This window comes from Pieris napi, chromosome Z, assembly GCF_905475465.1.
Source record: "Pieris napi chromosome Z, ilPieNapi1.2, whole genome shotgun sequence".
NCBI classification, from domain to species: domain Eukaryota; kingdom Metazoa; phylum Arthropoda; class Insecta; order Lepidoptera; family Pieridae; genus Pieris; species Pieris napi.
The window spans coordinates 875,321-898,281 of NC_062259.1; the positions used below are offsets into that span (position 1 = coordinate 875,321).

Here is a 22,961-nt window from a genome sequence, read left to right on the forward strand (position 1 = left end):
ACATAATGTCATGATAATACGTCAAGCTATTTATAATCAATTGTTGTCAAACTTATAGGCCAAATATTCGCCTACGCTATAAAAGCACCTTGACTTTAGAAACCCAATCACCTTCACCATCGATTACTGGTTGGACTAGATTTACTAGCTCAATCTAGAATGTTGTTGCTACGTCAAATGTAAAAAGACAAGTGAGAGGTGAAAGTCATCGGCAAACTTTGTTGCAGACATCTGTATAACATCAGAAAACTTCAAAATCTTTTTCATTTCTATTAGTAGCAAAAAAATAAATCGCTCCCTAAATTTTCCGCCCTAGGCTCCAGCCCAGCCTGCTGGTAAATCCGCCACTAGGCAGTTATGCAGCTGTTCCTAAGCTATCATAATAAAAATTTGATACCATCCATTGGTATTAATTAACATCAGATGAGCCTTCGCTTTTCCCCTGTCCTATAACAGTTTGATTGTCGCTGTCATTGATATTATAAGCCTATTTAAGAAGCCTGCAAAAGACTTTCTGAAAGATATCCACGACCATGGACATTGTGATAGGTAAGTGAACATCTTCAGGATGGGATCCCCATCATAGGTTTGATCCCCGGCTTTGCACTGGACTTTTTATGTGCGCATTTAACACACGCTGTAAGGAAAATATCATGAGGCAATTCAGGCAAAAGACACAATTCAGGCACGGAAGGCTGATCCCCTACTTTCTTATTCGATCACTGCGCTACTACTGCTGCGTTATTCATTACTAAAGAAGTAGTACCCGATCGTGACAAGGCATCTGCTAAATTCTTCTTCTCTTTATCCTTGACGCGTCCATTGTGCAGGGGCTTGGAATCGGGTTCAGCCTCGTGACTTCCACTCTACTTACCCCAAGCCTTTCCAAGTTATCGGGACCTATTCGTCCGGCATATCCAAAAAGTTTAGGATCCTTTACTAACACACTAAAGAAAGACGGGTTGTCACTTGTCCTAGAATTGGCAAGTTTGCCCTTTCATTGTCCAGAGATTCCTGAGCGTCAGTCTCCAACACCAGAATTCAAAGGCTATCCTGCTTTCAAATACTCACATAGTTTAGAGAAGGAAATGGGGAACTTTAGGTTGTCGACCAATATTCTTTTTTGTTTAACCTTTGGTAATAGTTTTGTAATGGCGACTTTGGTTATTTATCTCCTTATTTTCCATTAAAAATCCATAAAACTGGATTCTATAATTGCTTTATTGTGCAAAGTATTCTGCTTTGGAATTTACCTCTTGATATCAGACGAGCCCATTCTAAATTTATTTAAGAATCTTCTTTTTGAGCCTTTATCTTCTGCCTCGTAAATAAATTAATCAATTAATCAGTGGCTCAGATTTCTGAATTTGTTTCATGATCATTTGTCAATCTAATGTTACCGGCCTCCTGTGCCTGACATACGTCGACTTTTTAGGTCTAAAGCCTTGCTCACTATGTTTTCCTTCACCATTCGACTGTTAAGCACATAGAAGGAAAATCTATTGGTGCACAGTGGCTCGAACCTACGACTCCAGGCATGAGAGTCTCACTCTGAAGCCACTAGGCCAACACTGCTTCCTTCCTCATAATTAGCTGGCACGACCAAACAGTTGTCAACAAAGCTTATAAAATGCTAGGTTTTGTATTCAGGTCCTTTTCGTCCTTTACAAAAGTTCAAAGTACAGTTTCTCTTAACAAATCCCTTGTCCGTAGTATTTTAGAGTATGCTACTGTAATCTGGAAACCACATTACAAAATGCACAATAATACTATTGAAACCGTTCAAAAACGTTTCCTTAGAAAGCTTCGCAATCTTCTAAGGCTCGTTTGGAATATTTCAAGTTAGATTATCAATACTCCGACGTGACTTCATTGATCTGGTTTATTTGCATAAAATATTTAACTTTAATACTTACACTAACCTTCTTGCATTTTCCTTTCTTTGTAATCCTAGTGTTTAATATATGTAGTATGTAAGGTTTTGCAAGATTCTAGATGGCGCTAGATGTTACTTAAAACGCGCTATTAAAGTATGTTGTAACTTTCATATTTTCAGTTGGTATGTGAAATAAAATGAGTTTTGAGTTACGAAGAACTTTTATTCAGTCTACTCGCGGACTCATCAGTCATCAGGGAACTTGAATAGATTTATTCACCTAGAGTTACTAGAACTACAAGTCTCTGTACCTTCTACTTTGAAGTGTTTGAGTGAAGTCGCTCTTACAATTTTATTACTAACATTGATTAAAATATTGATATATTTTACAACAATCTTCCTATTTACATAATTTAATATAATTGATGTGTATGTGTGTAAAATTTGTGATGTAATATTTTCTTGTATTATTTTATGCATACACGTTGTTTTAGAACTTATAAATAAATTATGAGTTAGCCTAATATATTTCAACTGTTACATATAATTTTATGTTTTTATTTATGCATACTTTACCCACTGTAGCTGTTGCTTTTTTCCATCACTTGTATGCGATAAACCTCATTGCTAATTTTTTATGTGTACAATTAAGTCCCTTTGCCACTCTCTGCCATGTACCACCTGCTATTTCTTTAATGGCAAAGAGTGGCACAGTACAGATAGGAATGGCGGGATTTGGAGGAGGCTTTTGACAAAAAAGGGCTCACAGATACCAAAGAAGATTGAAATAGAAACGTGTTCAACTGTAAAACGGCTATTATTATTATAATAAACCCGAACATACATTCCGAATATATTAATTTTAACTAAATCAGACTAGGCTATCCTGCGTCTAACAAGCAGTGTTTAAAGTGTGAAGAAAAAGCCATATACAAGGTTTTGGTTTATGATTAATGTATAGGACGGGGCTTGGTATGGGACATGTTAGCCCCGTCTCCCCGACCTCAAACAAGCACAGCCATGCGATTCTGTAACTCACTTCACGAACTCACACAGCGGTTTTTGCATCGGCGGTCGCTCTCAAATCAGTCGTGAAGCAGTCATTTTATGATTTGGCATTCTGATAAACAATAAACTACAAGCTCCCACCTTTTCAGAATGCCAAGTGAGTTACAGAATCGCAGGGCTGCCTTGCGATTCTAGAACTCACTTTTCGAACTCACACAGCGGTTTTCGCATCGGCGGTCGCTCTCAAATCAGTCGTGAAGCAGTCATTTTATGATTTGGCATTCTGATAAGCTTGTAGTTTATTGTTTAGATAAGAGCGACCGCCGATGCGAAAACCGCTGTGTGAGTTCGAAAAGTGAGTTACAGAATCGCAAGGCTGAAGTTGGCGCGGCCGCAGAGCAGGCGAAAAAAAAACGGCAAAAAATTATAATATAGGATTAGTAGAAAATTAAAAATGTCCCCTGTGGCAGTCCCCATACTGCTGGAATTTCCTTTATTCGTTAAAGCACCAGAGTCACCACCAGCTCAATTCCAAGGGGCAAGATTCCTCTGCTCCATTCAATATTCTGATTTCAGTCAAATTGCTCCTGCTCTCACTGGCGTATGTTAGCGGTCAATATCGCTACAAATGCCCGGCGATAGGTCACCACCTATTACCCCATGAAACGGATTGCTCCAAGTTCTATTACTGCGAGTATGGCGTGAGGCGTAATGACGCGAGACAGTGTCCGGCAGGAACTCTGTTCTCCTATGAAATACAGGTGAGTGTTCAGAGGAGTTGTTTAATACCTGCTGCTGAGTTTCATCATGTTGAGACATATGAAATTCAACCCGTATCACCTGTCACAACTGAGCATTTTTTGAGGCAGTTTTGCACAACAACTTTGTGGAACCAGCCTATTGAAGTGTTTTCGAACCAATTCGACTTAGGTTCATTCAAGAGCGTACCAATTATTAAAAGGCTGGCAATACCTCGCGAGTCTTGTGGCATGGAGTGTTGACAGGTAGTTCCAAACTAATTATCCTTTGGTTCCTTGGAGCAAAAAGCGTACCAATTATTAAAACGCCAGCAACGTACTCGCGAGCCATCTGACAATAAGTGCCCATAGTTGACATGTAGTTCCGAACCAACACGGTTTTATTATTTAGCTTTACTTTTACAGGTTTGCGATCACGCGCATAACGTCAAATGCCACACTGGTCCCACTTCTCCATGTACTGAAGAACCAGCTTGCGATTGCTCCAATCAACCAATACTGCCCAATGGATGTCCTTGTGACCACAGCATTCAATTACGTTTGCGTCACGAATCTGATTGTGAGAAATTCTATCAATGTGACCAAGGCAAGAGAGTCTTAAGAGAGTGTGCCCCTGGGACTCACTTTAATGCCAAATTGCAGGCAAGTTTCACAATATTCAGGTAACAAATGATAAAACAATGACTTGACACAACTAAAGTTACACCGCTATGAATATCTAAAAATTTTCTTCACACATATCACAATTATATACCGCGCAACGTTGGTGACAGTGGGGTCTTAGAAGCCGATCATTGGTTTAATGCCTATCATTCGCCATTGGATTCGCCACTGGCACATTTTTGGACCTTGAATCACTTCGCATTGCCATCGGCCTTCGCTTACGAATGCCCATATGTATACCATAAGAGTCCCTGTGGATTTGACGTCATAAGCCTTGGATACCATGGCGCCCGTTGCCAAAAGAGTCCAGGTAATTTTTCTCGCAAAACACATATAACACTCTCAAATATTTATGTAATTTTTTTATAATTGGCTTTATTAAGGTTTCAAAATAATTAAAAACATACTTTACAGATATGCGATCATCCTTCTAAAGCTGGCTGTGACCCTTCTTGTGTTACCACTACTAGTACTACTACAACAACTACTGAGACACCAAGTTGCGATTGCACAAATCAACCAATATTGCCAAATGGATGTCCTTGTGACCATAGCATTCGGTTGCTTTTACCTCATGAATCTGACTGTGCTAGATTCTATCAGTGTGATAACGGCGAGAGAGTCATAAGACAGTGTGCCCCTGGGACTCACTTTAATGCTAAACTACAGGCAAGTATTTTTAAGCTACACAGAATTTGTTAAACAGTATTTTTATTAGTACTATTGCAAGGCACTATATGTTGACCATGAGGTGAAATAAAAAGATTATTAAAAAAATACATAATACCATCCGTATCACCTCGACGTCCGTCGTTCCATAACAGAGCGTTTTCTAAAGCAGTTTTTGACGCGCACCACCACTTTGTGGAACCAGCTGCCCACAGAAGTATTTCCGAACCAATTCGACTTAGGGTCCTTCAAGAAAAGAGCGTACCAATTCTTGAAAGGCCGGCAACGCACTTGCGAGCCTTCTGGCATTGTGAGTGTCCATGGGCGGCGGGGCGGTATCACCTAACATCAGGTGAGCCTCCTGCCCGTTGGCCTCCTATTACATAAAAATTTTTTTATTTAAATGAAGCTACGAAAACAGTGACGAGTGGAGTGTGATCTGGTCATTGACCTCAGGTGAACGAACGAAACATTAGAGCATAAGCTCGTGCAGCCTACTGTCAACAAAAAAAAGAAATATTTTTATACACACTACTGCTGCGATATTTTTTTATATAACAGGATCAAATCCTGCCTGAGGAGGCTCAACTGATGTTAAATGCCCATGGACAATCACAATACCAGAAGGCTTTTTAATATTATATGTATTTTTTATTTGATTTAATTTATTGTACTCTACAGGTATGCGATCATCCTTCTAAAGCTGGCTGTGACCCTTCTTGTGTTACCACTACTACTACTACTACAACTACTGAGAAACCAAGTTGCGATTGTACAAATCAACCAATATTGCCTAATGGATGTCCTTGTGACCACAGCATTACCTTGCTATTGCGCCATGAATCTGACTGTGAGAAATACTATCAATGTGACCAAGGCAAGAGAGTCTTAAGAGAGTGTGCCCCTGGGACTCACTTTAATGCCAAATTGCAGGTAAGTTTCACTATATTTAGGTAGCAAATGATTAATGAATGACTTGTAAATTCCAACAATACTTGACAATGTGTAACTTGGCGCAGTAAAAGTTACACCTCCAAGTAAATTTATTTATATTCACACGAAACAGTTTCAAATAATTCTGTAAATACCTCTGTTAGCTTTATTAAGGTTTCAAATAATGAAATTATACTTAACAGGTATGCGATCATCCTTCTAAAGCTGGCTGCGACCCTTCTTGTGTTACCACTACTACTACAACAACAACTACTGAACAACCAGCTTGCGATTGCTCCAATCAACCGATATTGCCAAATGGATGTCCTTGTGACCATAAGATTCACTTGCTGTTGCCTCACGAATCTGATTGTGAAAAATTCTATCAATGTGATAAAGGCGACAGAGTATTAAGACAGTGTGCTCCTGGGACTCACTTTAATGCTAAATTACAGGTGATTTTTAAGAAATTGAGTTTTTAAGAAACTACAGCAATTCAAATTTATTTAACACGGGTCATAACAGAGACCTATACACTCCGTTTGTCGCAATTTATAAGGTTTCCAGACAAAATTACTTTCAAAGACGAGCTATAATTATACAGCTACCAATTGCTTCAACAATGCTATTGAAATAAATAAATAGTACGTTTGTCTAACGCAAACAAATTACATTATTTACCTAAGGTTTCAAGTGCTTTTCATCGATGGTCAGCGAAGGCAACGGGCATTTTTCGCTTTCAGAGAATAGCTTAAGGCTATTTAAACATGAAATTTTACTTTAAAGGTATGCGACCATCCCTCCAAAGCTGGCTGCGACCCTTCTTGTGTTACCACTACTACTACAACAACAACTACTGAACAACCAGCTTGCGATTGCTCCAATCAACCGATATTGCCAAATGGATGTCCTTGTGACCATAAGATTCACTTGCTGTTGCCTCACGAATCTGATTGTGAGAAATTCTATCAATGTGATAAAGGCGACAGAGTCCTAAGACAGTGTGCCCCTGGGACTCACTTTAATGCTAAATTGCAGGTGAGTAAGACATAGGCCAGCATGCAGGTGGGATAGAATAGTAGAAACTTACACCGGCAAAAACTTTTATACTTGTTGTCACAATACACAATTTTGAAATCCAAGTATACCACAGTTTCTGCAAGCATTGTATTTATTCGTACAATTTACGAGAGTTGACGTTCTTAAAATATTTTTTTTATCATCTTGAACTAATTTAAATTTTTGAAAGAATGTTTGATATTTTCAGTAATTTTTGAGTTTTACAAGTGTACAGAAATATGAATCTATCGTCATTATAATAGTAAAGATATTCAATTTAACGGTAAAAAATATTAAACCAAATTTTTAATTAAAAATAAATAAATAAATAAATTCCTGAACCATTTCTATATTATAGTATATAGTGATAAATGTGCAACAAAATCTAATATTCAAATGAAACCAGCAGTTTATTAGTCGATTGTACAAACAATTATTCAAATTGAACCTAGGTTATATTAGTTGTATCTAAGTTAGAACCTATTTAGTTTTTTGTACTAAATAGCCAACCGGCTAAAGCACTGTACTGGTTTAAGATGCCTAAAACTGACAGTTTTATAAAGATTCGCCAACATCCAAGACAGCTTTGATAACATTATTTTAGTTTCCTTAAAATTAAGGAGCGTTTAGAAACTAAGGTCTTTAATTTAAATGTTTGTTTTATTTATTTTATTTAGGCTAGGGCTTAATACGTGTTAAAATGACAATCAAATTTTTATGAAAATATTTTAGAAAAAGGATATAAACATGAAAATGATATGAGATCTTAAGAAAGCGCTACTCAGATTCATGCAACTTAATCAGTAGCCTGCAATGCAATCTTTATTGCTTTTTATAAATTTGACGATTATTTTAATGATCCTAATTCTTGGGATTGATTTGCTCCAGTTCAAAAAATTTATATGACTCAAAACTTGGCCATTAAAAAGAGTGGCGGAGGATTTCTTGCCAATTCTTCTTGCACGCTCTACGCCCTGCGAACTGGCAGTTAATGTAAATTTAGAATCAATTTAACATCATTTATGGTGACGTTCATAAGTGTACTTAGTTACCAATACGAATAAAATTGTTTTTGAGTTTGAATTTGAAAATATCGCAGCATACTTCCGAGGAGACTCTTTGTTTCGCAATCGCATGGTCGGCTAATTTTATTTTAAATTAATAGGTATGCGATCATCCTTCTAAAGCTGGCTGCGACCCTTCTTGTGTTACCACTACTACTACAACAACAACCACTGAGAAACCAGCTTGCGATTGCATCAATCAACCAATATTGCCAAATGGATGCCCTTGTGACCATAGCATTCGGTTGCTGCTACCGCATGAATCTGACTGTGCTAGATTCTATCAGTGTGATCAGGGCGAGAGAGTCTTAAAAGAATGTGCATATGGGAATCATTTTAATGCTAAATTGCAGGTATGTAGCAAACATTTTGTTTGTTTATCGTTTATCTTGCCCGGGGGAACAGTCGCAAAAGCAAATACCATTTTTTTTTCAGGAAAAATAAAAAAAGGTAATGTTATTATTACTAGGATTCTAATTATATTACATATACAAATGTATATTTCAAATGAAAGCTATGCATTTGTTATGTATTTAGTGCAAATATGTAGTTAAAAAATAACTATACCAGATACCTATTTACAGTACTGCCCTGCGATTCTGTAACTCACTTTTCTATGACTGCTTCACGACTGATGTGAGAGCGACCACCGATGCAAAAACCGCTGTGTGAGTTCGAAAAGTGAGTTACAAAATCGCAGGTCAGTTATCTAATTAGACTGAAGAGCAAAATCGTTTTATGATTGTTTCACTGTTTAAACATAATTGAGGATGATACAGTAACCGAACATTATGACGGTAATTTTGACGAATGTCTTAGAACGTAATAATTTATTACCACTCTTTTTGCGGGAATATTATGACGTTGGTGAAACCGAGATATATTATTACCACTTTTTATTTGTTCTTAAACTGTCGCATTCACTTTTATGACCTAGTAAGGTTTACAATCTTAACTAAAACTATCTTTATGGTTTTGCGATCTATTTCAGGAAAGTAAAATTAGGTAAACAAGTATTACTAACATTTTACACAAAATAATTTACGTAGAATAATGAAACGCTTGTGTTTTTTATAATAAAATGTTTTGCAAAATTCTGAAACTTTAGTTATATCCAAGAAATTAAAAAATGAGAAAAGATTAAAACAGGCGTAAAATTAAGCATTAAAGGGGCAAGCGACATATTGTATACATTATAACGCCGGTACTCTTTAACATTCATAATAATGTCGAAAGATAATATAATATTAAATAAACAAGGTACACAATATCGCTACTGTGAACTCTGCGAACATATAAATATATACTGTTGGAGACAGCATTCATTAGCAACGTCTTTGTTAACGGAAATCTGAGCTCTGGACTGGTTCTGGGGGTATTGCAAACAACCTTGGCCTTCGTGAACACTTTGCTCACCATCCCAAGACTTTAAGGATATAGTAGGCAAATTATAAGTCCCGTCTTGTTTCTAATTTATTGTGCCCCACCCAAAGACAAGTTGGGTACGTTAAGGAATAGACGCCATACAGTCGGTAATTAAGTAAAACGTGTATACTAATGCAGAATTGTGCCCCATGCCCTGGATTCAAATATTAAGACCGCCCATGGACACTTTCAATGCTAGACTCCACCACTTTCTAAGAATTGGTACGCACTTTGAATGACCCTAAGTTGAATAGATTCGTTCATTGGGCAGCTGGATCCACATGGCCAAAATCTGCCTCTAAATGCTCAGTAATGGAAGGGACATCAAACTCAAACTCAAACACAAAACACTCTTCGTCGTAAATGCGGTAGAAGATGCAGACCCCACACCTCTACGCAACACAAGGGATTACATATATTAATAGAATATTTAATTTCCAGATTTGCGAACACCCTTCAAAGGCTGGTTGTGATCCGTGCATAGTTTCTAACAAATGTGTAGAATGTCATGTACCACATTGGGCCCACGAGACTGAATGTGACAAATTCTACAGTTGTTCCAATGGCGAGGAGGTGTTGCACACATGTCCTGCCGGTCTTAATTTCAACGAGGCTCTGCAGACGTGCGATTTTACTTGCAACGTCAGTTGTAGAAATAGATCTAGACTATTTTTCTTAGACTTCGCACGTAAACGGCGGTAATATGTATTTCCCGGTACAATTTCGTTACTGTACTTTTCGTCTTAACTTTTTCCTAACTAATAATTTAGCTTTTTACACAGTCTTGGCCTAACCCATAAAGCCTTATACATCCGCTCATTTCACCTCACCTTTGGTGAGATTTAGCATGAAATTTATAGCCACTACTGCAATACAAAACGTTTTTGACAGGCGTCATACTAACTCTGAATAACCTTCGTCTCAACTATCTCTTTAACCTTTGATATAACCAAGACGTGAGTGTTGGCCTGGTGGCTTCAGCGTGCGACTCTCCTGACAGCGAGAACCACGGCTGTGCACCAATGGACGTTCTATGTGCCAATTTAACATTCGCTCGTACGAAGGATAACATCGTGAGGTAACCGGCTTGCCTTAAACCCAATTGCCGTGTCAGGCACAGGAGACTGATCACCTATTTGCCTATTAGATTGATTACTATGAAATACATATAGAAAGCTGAGGCCTAGGCCTATAAAGGTGCGCCACTGATTTATTTTTAACGAGAAAGGTATACAAATGTACTTCAAAATGGTTGAGATTTATTTAAGAAAGTTGAGATTTATTTGATTAGGGTGAGATGAATTTGAAGAAGTTGAAATCTACGTCCCATTTGTGAAATTTTCGGTTGACATTAATATAATTGTTAAATAAGGCTAAGACGTTTTTTTCGGTTATTTAAGTAGATTAAGCTGAATGTTAAAAGTACTAACTAAAATGATAATGTATAGTAACTACGTAGTTAAAAGTTACTATGTTTTTGAAATATTCATCATTTCAAGTCGCTTTAATAAATATAATAAAATAAAATAGAGAAAAGATTACGCGCTAGAGTTTATGATGAACTTCGTGATTTTATTTACTAAATATATTTTTCAATATTAATAACATGTTTAATTTTAAGGGATGCAAGTAAAAAATAAAAAAAAACAATTTTAATACTTATTTTATTTCAATAAGTCTATTGCTTTTAAAGGTTACCGCCATTTCCTCCATTTCCTCCATTTCCGCCATTGCCACCACCATTACCACCTCCGTTTCCACCGTTACCTCCGTTGCCGCCATTACCACCATTACCGCCACCGTTACCTCCATTACCACCATTTCCACCGTTTCCACCATCTCCACCGCCGTTTCCTCCATTACCACCATCTCCGCCGTTTCCACCATCTCCACCGCCGTTTCCTCCATCACCACCATTTCCTCCGTTTCCACCATCTCCACCGCCGTTTCCTCCATCACCACCATTTCCTCCGTCACCGCCGTCTCCACCATTTCCTCCATCTCCGCCGTTGCCTCCATCACCACCGTCTCCACCATTTCCACCATCTCCACCACCGTTTCCTCCATCTCCACCATTTCCTCCGTCACCACCGTCTCCACCATTTCCTCCATCTCCGCCGTTGCCTCCATCACCACCGTCTCCACCATCTCCACCACCGTTTCCTCCATCACCACCATTTCCTCCGTCACCACCGTCTCCACCATTTCCTCCATCTCCGCCGTTGCCTCCATCACCACCGTCTCCACCATCTCCACCACCGTTTCCTCCATCACCACCATTTCCTCCGTCACCACCGTCTCCACCATTTCCTCCGTCACCGCCGTCTCCACCGTTGCCTCCGTCTCCACCGTCTCCACCATTTCCACCATCTCCACCACCGTTTCCTCCATCTCCACCGTTGCCTCCGTCACCACCGTCTCCACCATTTCCTCCATCTCCGCCGTTGCCTCCATCACCACCGTCTCCACTATCTCCACCACCGTTTCCTCCGTCACCACCGTCTCCACCATTTCCACCATCTCCACCACCGTTTCCTCCATCTCCACCGTTGCCTCCATCACCACCGTCTCCTCCATCTCCACCGTTGCCTCCATCACCACCGTCTCCACCATTTCCTCCGTCACCGCCGTCTCCACCGTTGCCTCCATCTCCACCGTCTCCACCATTTCCTCCATCTCCGCCGTTGCCTCCATCACCACCGTCTCCACTATCTCCACCACCGTTTCCTCCGTCACCACCGTCTCCACCATTTCCACCATCTCCACCACCGTTTCCTCCATCTCCACCGTTGCCTCCATCACCACCGTCTCCTCCATCTCCACCGTTGCCTCCATCACCACCATCTCCACCACCGTTTCCTCCATCACCACCATTTCCTCCGTCACCACCGTCTCCACCATTTCCTCCATCTCCGCCGTTGCCTCCATCACCACCGTCTCCACCATCTCCACCACCGTTTCCTCCATCACCACCATTTCCTCCGTCACCGCCGTCTCCACCGTTGCCTCCGTCTCCACCGTCTCCACCATTTCCACCATCTCCACCACCGTTTCCTCCATCTCCACCGTTGCCTCCGTCACCACCGTCTCCACCATTTCCTCCATCTCCGCCGTTGCCTCCATCACCACCGTCTCCACTATCTCCACCACCGTTTCCTCCGTCACCACCGTCTCCACCATTTCCACCATCTCCACCACCGTTTCCTCCATCTCCACCGTTGCCTCCATCACCACCGTCTCCTCCATCTCCACCGTTGCCTCCATCACCACCGTCTCCACCATTTCCTCCGTCACCGCCGTCTCCACCGTTGCCTCCATCTCCACCGTCTCCACCATTTCCTCCATCTCCGCCGTTGCCTCCATCACCACCGTCTCCACTATCTCCACCACCGTTTCCTCCGTCACCACCGTCTCCACCATTTCCACCATCTCCACCACCGTTTCCTCCATCTCCACCGTTGCCTCCATCACCACCGTCTCCTCCATCTCCACCGTTGCCTCCATCACCACCGTCTCCACCGTTGCCTCCGTCTCCACCGTCTCCACCGTTGCCTCCATCTCCACCGTCTCCACCGTTGCCTCCATCACCGCCGTCTCCACCGTTGCCTCCATCACCACCGTCTCCACCGTTGCCTCCATCTCCACCGTTGCCTCCATCACCACCGTCTCCACCGTTGCCTCCATCTCCACCGTCTCCACCGTTGCCTCCATCACCGCCGTCTCCACCGTTGCCTCCATCTCCACCGTCTCCACCGTTGCCTCCATCACCACCGTCTCCACCGTTGCCTCCATCTCCACCGTTGCCTCCATCACCACCGTCTCCACCGTTGCCTCCATCTCCACCGTCTCCACCGTTGCCTCCATCACCACCGTCTCCACCGTTGCCACCATCTCCACCGTTGCCTCCATCACCACCGTCTCCACCGTTGCCTCCATCTCCACCGTCTCCTCCATCTCCACCGTTGCCTCCATCTCCACCGTTGCCTCCATCACCACCGTCTCCACCGTTGCCTCCATCTCCACCGTCTCCACCGTTGCCTCCATCACCACCGTCTCCACCGTTGCCACCATCTCCACCGTTGCCTCCATCACCACCGTCTCCTCCATCTCCACCGTCTCCACCGTTGCCTCCATCTCCACCGTCTCCACCGTTGCCTCCATCACCGCCGTCTCCACCGTCTCCACCGTCTACATCTCCGTCGTCACCATCACCATTGTCATCACCATTATCTCCACCAGCACAGTCAGCGTCGTGGGGCCATGTGCATTTCTGTTGAATACAGAGTTAGGAAATATTAGATATTTTGCGTTCTCACGTGTGGAACCCGCGCCCTAGAGAGTCGATGCCCCAACGGAGTTAGTGCCATATATTAATAATAATTAATATGTAGACAGAAGGTTAGTGTTTTTGCGAAATTAAATAATAATTTCAGATTAGAACCTACAATATTGTTAAAGTAATGGAATCTATTGCCTATTTGAAGGTCAAGGTCCATGCTGAGAAAGAACAAAGAATACTGGCAGCAACAGAATACCCGGCAGACCGAAGCTGCGTTGATAGGAAGGACCCCGAAACAATTGATGACGATTGATGATGGACATGGGTCCATCGTCATCGTTTTGTATAGTGTCCCTTTGGACACTATACAAAACTTATGTGTGCGTTCTTGTCTTTTAGTGCCTGTTTTATACATATTTTATGTACAATCGGTGTGTAAAGTGTGGGCTCAGGAGGCTCATCTGAAGTTAAGTGATATCCATGGACACTCTCAATGCCAGGTGGCTTGAGATCCCGGCCTTTTAAGATTTTTTGCGCACTTTGAAGGACCCGAATTGGTTCGGAAATACCTTTCGCCTATAGACACTCAATGCCAGAAGGCTCCGAGTGACGGCCTTTTAAGAATTGGTACGCTCTTGAAGGACCCTCGGAAATACCTGTCGCCCATGGACACTTTCAATAACTCGCAAGTGCGTTGCCGGCCTTTTAAGATTTGTTACGTTCTCTGACCCGAAGTCAGTGAGCAGCTGGTTTCACATAGTGGTGGTGCCCGGTTATTATATTACCTGCAATCTGTAGCTGAACTCCGTGCCGGGTGCACATGGCATTTCCTGGTAATCTCCATGCACGCATTGGTAGAATTTATCACATCGTGGGTGAGCGAACAGCTTCTCTATTCTATAATCTCTAGGACATCCGTTTGGGAAGACGTCTGGTGTGTTTATTGATTCAAGTTCACATTCAGCCAACACCGCCTCAGTACATGCCTGTAAATATTTATTTATTAAGTAATCTTACCACTTCTACTACTTCTTCTACTAAAAATAAGAAAATGATAAAATACTCTCTCTCAAAAGTCCAAAATCATTTAATCAAATAGGTAACACAATGTACACTTATGCACGTCAAAAAAGAAATATACATTAAATGCTTCTAATTTTACATTTACTGCCAGTTCTCACTCAAGCACGTACAAAGCTACAGGTGTGTCAAATGTCGATGGAACGATGTATCCCCAAGAGAAGAGAAGAATAGATAAAGAATACATCATGAAGAAGAACTACTAAGGTAGCAGAAGCTACAATAATAATTGAAGATGATGACCTCACTTCGTGAAGTGATACCGCTGCTCATAGACTAACAGTTAAAGAAGGCTCGTAAGTGCGTAGCCGGCCCTTTTTTTATAACGGGGCAAACGGGCAGGAGGCGCATGTTAAGTAATACCGCTCATGGACACTCGATGCCAGAGGACTAGCCAGTGCGTTGCCGGCCCTTTTTATATAACGGGGCAAACGGACAGAAGGCGAATGTTTAGTGATACCGCTCATGAACACTCAATGCCAAAAGACTAGCAAGTGCATTGCCGTAATTTTTTTATAGAACAAGGGCAAGCGGGCTTATCTGATGTTAAGTGATACCGCCTATGGACACTAACGTTGCTAGAAGGCTCGCAAGTGCGTTGCCGGCCTTTTAAAAATTGGTACGCTCTTCGTTAAGTGTATAAAATCCTAAGATATATAGAATATGTTTTACCTGAATTTCGACGGAGAAGTGAGTGTTGATAGGGCACTGGGCTTCAATCTTTCTCCCACCAGTACATATGTAAAACTTGTTGCAGCTGCTTTCGTGAGCCAATAGGTTCTGGCTGCCATATGGGCAGTCCCATTGTGGCCTAGCGTAGGCCAGACCCACCAGGCACAGTACAAGTAGCTTTACTGTGGATTTAGACAAAAATTTACTTTAGCAAGATTTCTTTGGACCTTGGACTATGGTATCAGTTTGGTGGCGGATTATGGTTTATTTTTAGTGACAATATCCGCATTCCAAATTCAAATTACATCGAATCCCTTGAGTAGACGAAAGAAGTTATGATTTCACGCGCTTTTACTACAGTTTGAATTGGTCCGCACGGAATTTTTTTTGAAAGCCATGGCCTCTTCATACAGTATCGATCTCTTTGGTTATTAAAACATTTTCTAACAATATCTACATTCCAAATTCAATATTAATAATTTTTCATATTTATAATTGGTACGCGTGTATTATTTCTTGACTGCCAGTATCATGATATAATGACGATCTCTTTGGACATTGAATATTAAAAACAATGTTAACACGTTCCAAATTCAAATAACTTTTAAACCCAGACCATTGATGAGAATGCGTTTCGCGCCTTTGTCTTTTATATTTTTAATTGGTCCGCGTGTTCTATTTATTGACTGCCAGTAACCTCTTTATACAGTTTCAACCACTTTTGTAATAGAAACATACAACAATAATCACCTTCCAAATTCAAATAATCCCTACCAATTAAGAACAAAAGAAATAATGCGTTTAATTTGTCATATTTTTTTATTGGTCCGCGTGTTCTATTTATAGACTGCCAGTAACCTCTTTATACAATATCGATTTCTTTGGCTATTAAAACATTTACTAACAATATGCTCATTCCAAATTCAAATAACTAACCATCGCTACTGACATTTAGGAACAAAATAGAAAATGAGTTTCGCGCGTTTTGAGTTTTACGGTTTTTGATTGCTCCAATACCGCTCTATTTGGTTATTGAAACATTTGCTAATAATGTCTACATACGAAATTCAAATATTTATGTTTACATTCCATTAATTGGTCCGCATTTTTTCAGCCTTTGGTTATTGAAAGATTTGAATTTGGAATATGTTTAAACATTAAAAACAAATTCAAATTTATAAACTTTTTTAAATTATTTTATTAGATCTAAATAATAAAATATATTTAACATTTGATATAGTACTTACCTATCATGTTTCCAATCAATTCCTTCGATTTTTAATTAAGACTGCTACTAGTTAACCAATTATTTATATTTGATTTAATTAATGATAATGGTTGATAACATTTTATTTTAACCGATAATCTTTGAAACAATGAGTGATAAATAGTAGACAAAAGATTCAAATTAAAGATAAACATGTAATTTTTTTATATAACAAAAGAGCTCCCTTTTGTTATAAACCAGGGGGCAAACGGGCAGGAGACTTACCTGATGCTAAGTGCTATCGCCCATGGACACTTAATGCAAGAGGGCTCACGAGTGAGCTACCGGCCTTTTTTATACAAAGGGGCAAACGTTAGCAGGCAGGCGGGATCTTAAGGGATAATTTTGGCATATTGGCAAAATTGGCATATAACTAGCATATATGACGTTTGCCCATTCAATAAAAAAGGTATTTTTATTAATATACTACAAACGCTTTACGTAACATGAATGCGTATGATTTTTATCAAAGCTGATCTTTATCTATGATAAAGTTATTAGAAAAACTAATAAATACAAATCTAAAATCTAATAATAATTGCAAATTGATTATTTCATATCAAATTCAAATACCTTTTAAATTGATACAAGTAACATAGGGCACATTCAATCATAAAAAAACAATTTTCCTATATAATACTTGGAGCATGGACTTACTTGATTAGGTTCAAAGAAGGTGGGCTTTGCCATCGCATCTTGAGCCACGCACTTAATTTCAACTGAGCGCGAAAAAAGAAAGCGATTCGCGCGTTTTTTTGTCATATTTTTAATTGGGTGTACGATTTATTGACTGCCAGTATCATCATATAATGTCGAACTCTTTGGTTATTGAAAATTAAATACAGTATTAACACGTTCCAAATTCAAACAACTTTTAAACCCAGACCATTGATAGGAACAGTAGAGAGAATACGTTTCGCGCGTATTTATTGCCTACGTGAACTTATTGACTGCCAGTATTTTTTTGATACATTTCCGATCTACTTGGTAATTGAAACATTTAGTAACAATGTTCACATTCTAAATTCAAATAAATTTTGATCCCTACGTATTTATAGGAACAGAAGAATGTAAGCGTTTCGCGCGTTTTTATTTTTCCAGTTTTTTTTTTAATTTTCAGATTTTTTTGACAGCCAGTAACATTTTCATACCATAACGATCTCCTAAGTACACATTCCAAATTTAAATATTTTTTCTCAGGCCTTACGTTACGTAGGTCTTTTTTTACCGATACAATCGTATCAAGGGCCTCAATTATCTAACACATGTTTAATTATTATTATTAATAATTTGTTACACCCATACACATTGTATATTAAACAAAGAAATAATACATTTATTTAATTCATTATTTACTTTCTATTAATTATATATAATACTAGCTGGCCTGGCGAACATCGTACCGCCTAACAGTCGATTCTTTATTTTTTTTAAATACTTATTCTGCAATTCGGGACACCGGTCTAGCTAGTAAGATAAAAAAAAAAAGAAAGTTGATAATACAACAAATACATTATGTCAAAAAATAAAAATTTACCTTCCCGGAACCCCTCCACTAACACTTGAACTGTATGATATTGTATTAAAGTTCAAATTGCCTTTAAATATTATTACGAATATTTTGTATGGGAATATAGAAAAGTGTTGTTTTTAGACTTTTTCACTCAAATTTTTTTAATTTTTCTCTCTATAAGAACCATCCTCGTACTTCAAGGAATATTATAAAAAAAGAATCAGACAAATCGGTCAAGCCGTTTTCATGTTATATCGTGACAACGGAAAACGGGTTTCATTTTTATATATATATAGATATGCCCAAAAAAATTATTCTATATTAATCCTAATTCGTGTTTTTTGAAGTCGGTTAAAAGGCTCAAGGTCTAAGATATAATGTAAGGTTAAAAGCGCATGACACTCGTATATCAAAAACAAATTTTCCCTATCATACATAACATATTAGTCACTATTATTGTCAGTCTACGTGAATGTTTAATCCTTAAAGTCTAGGTATTTTATAATATTGCTCGTATGTTTTTCAAATAGAAGAAAATGATATTATTTTTCAACGAAACGCATTCTTCAATCTTTTGGGATTGAAAGTGATTTGAATTTAGAACTTGAACATTGTTCTATATCCAAAGAGTTCGATATTGTAGAGGTTACTGGCAGTCCATAAATAGCCCAGGCGGACCAATTAAAAAGGATAACAATAAAAAAGCGCGAAGCGCATTCGAGTTTTAAATCTGGAATGTGGATATACTTACTAAATATTACTATAACCAAAGAGTTCAATATTATAGAGGTTACTGGCAGTCAATACATAGTAACCTTATTACCCAAGATGTTCATAGTCATCCTTCAGACCGGCAATGGGAAAGGAATGTAAGTTGATTCGAGTTATTTGAGCAGCCAACGTTTTGCAGACGATAAAATATTATTTTCGGAAACGCCAAATGAACTACAACACTTGGTAGGTGATCTAAATACTTAGACCAGCAAAAAAGGAGGACTTTCGAACAGCAATCGTTCAAGCTTATCTTAGGATACAAGTTTCATTCTTAAGTCTTAAGGACACAAAAAGGAACAGGTATTTGTGCTTAATTTCTTAAAAGCCCCCACTTAAACTGAAAAAGAAGGTGGATTCGTGCTTACGCATGGGGCACAAAATTGGATGTTCCGAAACAAAACGATAGCCAAAATACATTGAGTATTCTTGGAATTGGATGATTGTTTGTAACAATGACTAAAATTCTTTTGTAATTATTTGAATTCCAATTAAAGTGTTTTTGAGTAGTGAATCAACATTATCGCTATCATTCTTTCGGCCTAAGATAGTGTGATATTAAAAAATAATCTGGATGTTTTTGAAGTTATACTTCATTTGGCGCGTTAGGGAAAAATGACGAGAGTAAATTTTTCCGATGCGCGCGCACATCATCACAAAAAACCGACACCCTGAAGTTAGCTATAGTCAACATTTTAGTTTTTTGTATTGTCAGTGTCGTTTTGTCTACAAACGTCGAATAAAATTGTTGAAAAGATTTTTATCTTGTTACGCCAAAGAAGTATAACTTCTAACAAACGTTTTTTATAGAACATTAGACGCGCACTTTGAATTATGCGATAACCGCCGCATGCGCACCTGCAACGGCAAGGGCTAGCGGATGTATTGCCGTATTTTCAGGGACTGGTACTCTGTTTTCTTGAAGGCTAAGTGGTATAGGAAAAACCTCGACTGTGCAAAAAAACACAATGGTGCAAGGCAGAGAGTGTCCCTAAAAGCGCCGTGTTGGTTGTGGAACGTCAGGCACAGGTGGAATGGATGTAATTTCGCCTTCACCCTCGACGACGGATGATGGAATTCTTAAAAGGATGGTGTTTGGCGAATTCCCTACAATGAAGAACTTTATAACATCCTTCAGTATAACGTAGTAACGATTATCATCCTTGATGACTTAGGTGTCCGGGCACATATATCTTCCAACTTAAGTCTATCAACAAAGAATAGGCCAGCCAGTGGACTATTTAATTTTATATGTAATAAAATAAAAATAAAAATAAAATAAAAATAAAAAAGCCTTTTATTTCCAGTATTATATAAGTTTACACTTTTTACAATTTATTTTTAGTGTTAGTTCATGTTATTAATCTATATTAGTTAAAAATATATACATATATATTCCTTTTAAATACTTAATCTACTGGAACCCCAAGTTGGGTGTAGGCCTCCTCCAGTGACGCCCATTTATCTCTGTCCTCGGCCACTTCACTCCAATTTCGACCAGCTATCGCTTTAATGCCGTCTTCCCATCGCGTAATAGGTATATGTAATATCAGAATTATATATATGTAGTGTATGTACTTGGTAACTAAATAAATGAGAGCCCTACAGATGTACCCTAACACAATAGTACGAAGAGTTTTCGTAGTTAAATGTATTATGTATTCCATCTCTGGCTATATTTTCAGTGTAACTGTTTGTTATTATATATAATTTATGTTAGCTGTAGGATTACGAAATAAATAAATAAATAGCACCAAGAGACCTAAGGTAACAGACGGACTTCTGATCAGAGCTTCTAGGTGGTGGGATTTCAAAGCTATCGGGCTCACGATATTTGTCTTCCCCAATTCGAGAGCCTGACAGAGCAATATTCAAATCACCTATTCAGACTAGATTCTTTGAAGCTGTCGGTGTAAGTCACATTCAGCTATAGAAATTTGGGACCCCATCAGCGGATCCTCAAATGAAAAGAACAATGAAAAATAAGTCGGCAAAATTGCTTTCATTTTTAACAATAGGATCTTTATTTTATTTATCTTTAAGATAAGATTGAAATACAGAAGCAAAATTAATTAAATTAAATTTGTTATTCATAAATATATCATATATTATCGTTTAATCAGAATGAATTGCTTTTTATCAAAGAAAAAACAGTTTCGCAGTTAGGTTCTTTTCCTGACGTATTTTATTGACGATATCATGAAGAGTGATAGTGGTATTTTCCGTCCCATTGCTATTCTCCATAAACAGATTTTAAGCAACCAGGAGTAAATCCGATACAGACAAAGCGACTTTTATATGTTGATATCTTGTTACGCCAAAGAAGTACAACTTTTAACGCGTGTACATAAGTAAACACACGTTTTTTTACAGGAAAAGGAATATCGACGAAACCCAACTACGTAAGTTGTGGAAGCACTCATACATATCCACAATAAATTGCAGCAAAAAGAATCAGCAAATTTAGTTTTTATCCACCCAATAAAACAAAAACAAAAAATATCTACTTATTTACAATTATTCTTATTTTTAACTTTTAATTTTATTTTATTTAATATACACCCTTACACACGATTTTCATTACTCACACTGCTAACTTTATTATTATTATTTTCTACTTAGTATTATTATTATTCTTTTTATTATTTTTCTTTGCTACTGAGGCGCAAACTAGCTGATGTGGTCTCTGGCAGAATGACCAGCGCTGTGGAACTTTTTGCTCCTCAGGATAATGCTGAGCCAGGGCCAATTACAACCACAGTACACACACATTGCACACTGGAAGCGAACCGAATGGCAAAAGGGAATTTTTAATTTTTATTGTTTTTGATATGTCTTATGTTATTTTTTCTTTAAGTATTGTTATTTTGTGTGTTTATGTGTGTGTGTTTTCGTTTGTAATAAATGTTATGTCTATGTCAAATGGATTACTTGAAAACGTTATAAGACAAAAAAAATGCCGATGTTCAGGTCCGTTGGTTTAGTTCAGTTCCTACTTGAGGGACCTTCTATCTCCAGTTATTACGTAATTTAACGTAACATCTTATTGAACATATCAATATTAAAAATCTTTTGTTTTATAGAAATACATTGACTAGGCCATCAAAACCATAACTTATAAAAAAAACAATTCTCGCAATTCAGATCTTCTATCATAAAGTTGAGATCCAATATATACCAAGTCGGTTAATTCAGTTCCTACTTAATAGAATTTCTGTCTTAAGTTATCACTTAATTAGCTAACCTAACAACATCTTATAGTGATCATATCATTTTAAATAAATAGATTGACTTGACTTGTTTATGCAATAGGAGTATTTAGAAAATAGGACCAAAACTGCAAAATATTTTAGATTTTCTTTGAATTACACACTGACCACTAATTGAATTATAAATTTGAAGCTTCTATATCTGCTAGAAGTGCCTGAGAGTATGATGGAACGATGGGTCTGTCCATCAGTGAGTGAGAAAATTAAAAAGCTTTGACTGTTTATAATTCTTAAACTACTGGATCAAATTGAATGAAATTTCAAATATACCGTGCTTCTAGTATGTCTTCTCGATTACGCTATTTCCACTCACAACGAAGTTATAAGGGGTTCGAAAAGCCTGACCTCTTTCGAGAAAAGGATTTTGGACTTGTTTGCACGACTTGGCCATCAATAACATAACTTATAAAAAAACTTAAAGAAGACTTACGTTTTCTGTTTCATGTAATTTAGTATATATAAGTGATTTCCTTTATAATATGTGTAAGTGTAGATTACGTATATCTTATATATATATAGAAGGCATACTAAAGAAACACACTGACACAGAGAACACACGACATACAAAAATACACTGCATCATGTACAATTATATAAACAGTACAATTATAAAAGAGAAATTAAAAATTAAAAAATATTTAAAAAGTTTGGTCCC

The 22,961-nt window shown here is 38.5% G+C and overlaps 2 protein-coding genes across 3 annotated transcripts; one reads left to right on the forward strand and one right to left on the reverse strand.

Annotated features, from left to right (window-relative positions):
- Positions 1 to 531: 531 nt before the first annotated feature.
- Positions 532 to 11,057, forward strand: LOC125062147 (chitin-binding domain protein cbd-1-like). Its single transcript, XM_047667774.1, has 9 exons — positions 532 to 549; positions 3,461 to 3,645; positions 4,048 to 4,284; positions 4,720 to 4,974; positions 5,656 to 5,907; positions 6,111 to 6,362; positions 6,694 to 6,945; positions 8,132 to 8,383; positions 9,897 to 11,057. The coding sequence occupies exons 1-9, from the start codon at positions 534 to 536 to the stop codon at positions 10,155 to 10,157; spliced, it is 1,962 nt and encodes a 653-aa protein (XP_047523730.1). The 5' UTR covers positions 532 to 533; the 3' UTR covers positions 10,158 to 11,057.
- A 47-nt stretch (positions 11,058 to 11,104) lies between these two features.
- Positions 11,105 to 16,794, reverse strand: LOC125062146 (uncharacterized PE-PGRS family protein PE_PGRS54-like). 2 transcript variants are annotated; one of them, XM_047667772.1, is made up of 6 exons: positions 16,734 to 16,794; positions 15,487 to 15,668; positions 14,520 to 14,720; positions 13,584 to 13,725; positions 13,440 to 13,538; positions 11,105 to 13,385 (listed from the first exon to the last, which is right to left on the reverse strand). In XM_047667772.1, the coding sequence occupies exons 1-6, from the start codon at positions 16,738 to 16,740 to the stop codon at positions 11,143 to 11,145; spliced, it is 2,874 nt and encodes a 957-aa protein (XP_047523728.1). In that variant the 5' UTR covers positions 16,741 to 16,794; the 3' UTR covers positions 11,105 to 11,142. The 2 variants fall into 2 exon arrangements, with proteins under 2 accessions (XP_047523728.1, XP_047523729.1); XM_047667773.1 differs by lacking the exon at positions 13,440 to 13,538 and having other exon boundaries at positions 11,105 to 13,088.
- Positions 16,795 to 22,961: the final 6,167 nt, after the last annotated feature.

What these genes read in the sequence shown, in the direction of transcription:
- LOC125062147 (XM_047667774.1), top strand. An exon ending in ACTTTAATGCCAAATTGCAG is followed by an intron (nt 4,285 to 4,719) that starts GCAAGTTTCACA and finishes CATACTTTACAG; the next exon opens with ATATGCGATCATCCTTCTAA. An exon ending in ACTTTAATGCTAAATTGCAG is followed by an intron (nt 6,946 to 8,131) that starts GTGAGTAAGACA and finishes TTAAATTAATAG; the next exon opens with GTATGCGATCATCCTTCTAA.
- LOC125062146 (XM_047667772.1), bottom strand. An exon ending in TGGAGACGGTGGAGATGGAG is followed by an intron (nt 13,539 to 13,583) that starts GCAACGGTGGAG and finishes GTGGTGATGGAG; the next exon opens with GCAACGGTGGAGATGGTGGC. An exon ending in TGGAGACGGTGGTGATGGAG is followed by an intron (nt 13,386 to 13,439) that starts GCAACGGTGGAG and finishes GTGGAGATGGAG; the next exon opens with GCAACGGTGGAGACGGTGGT.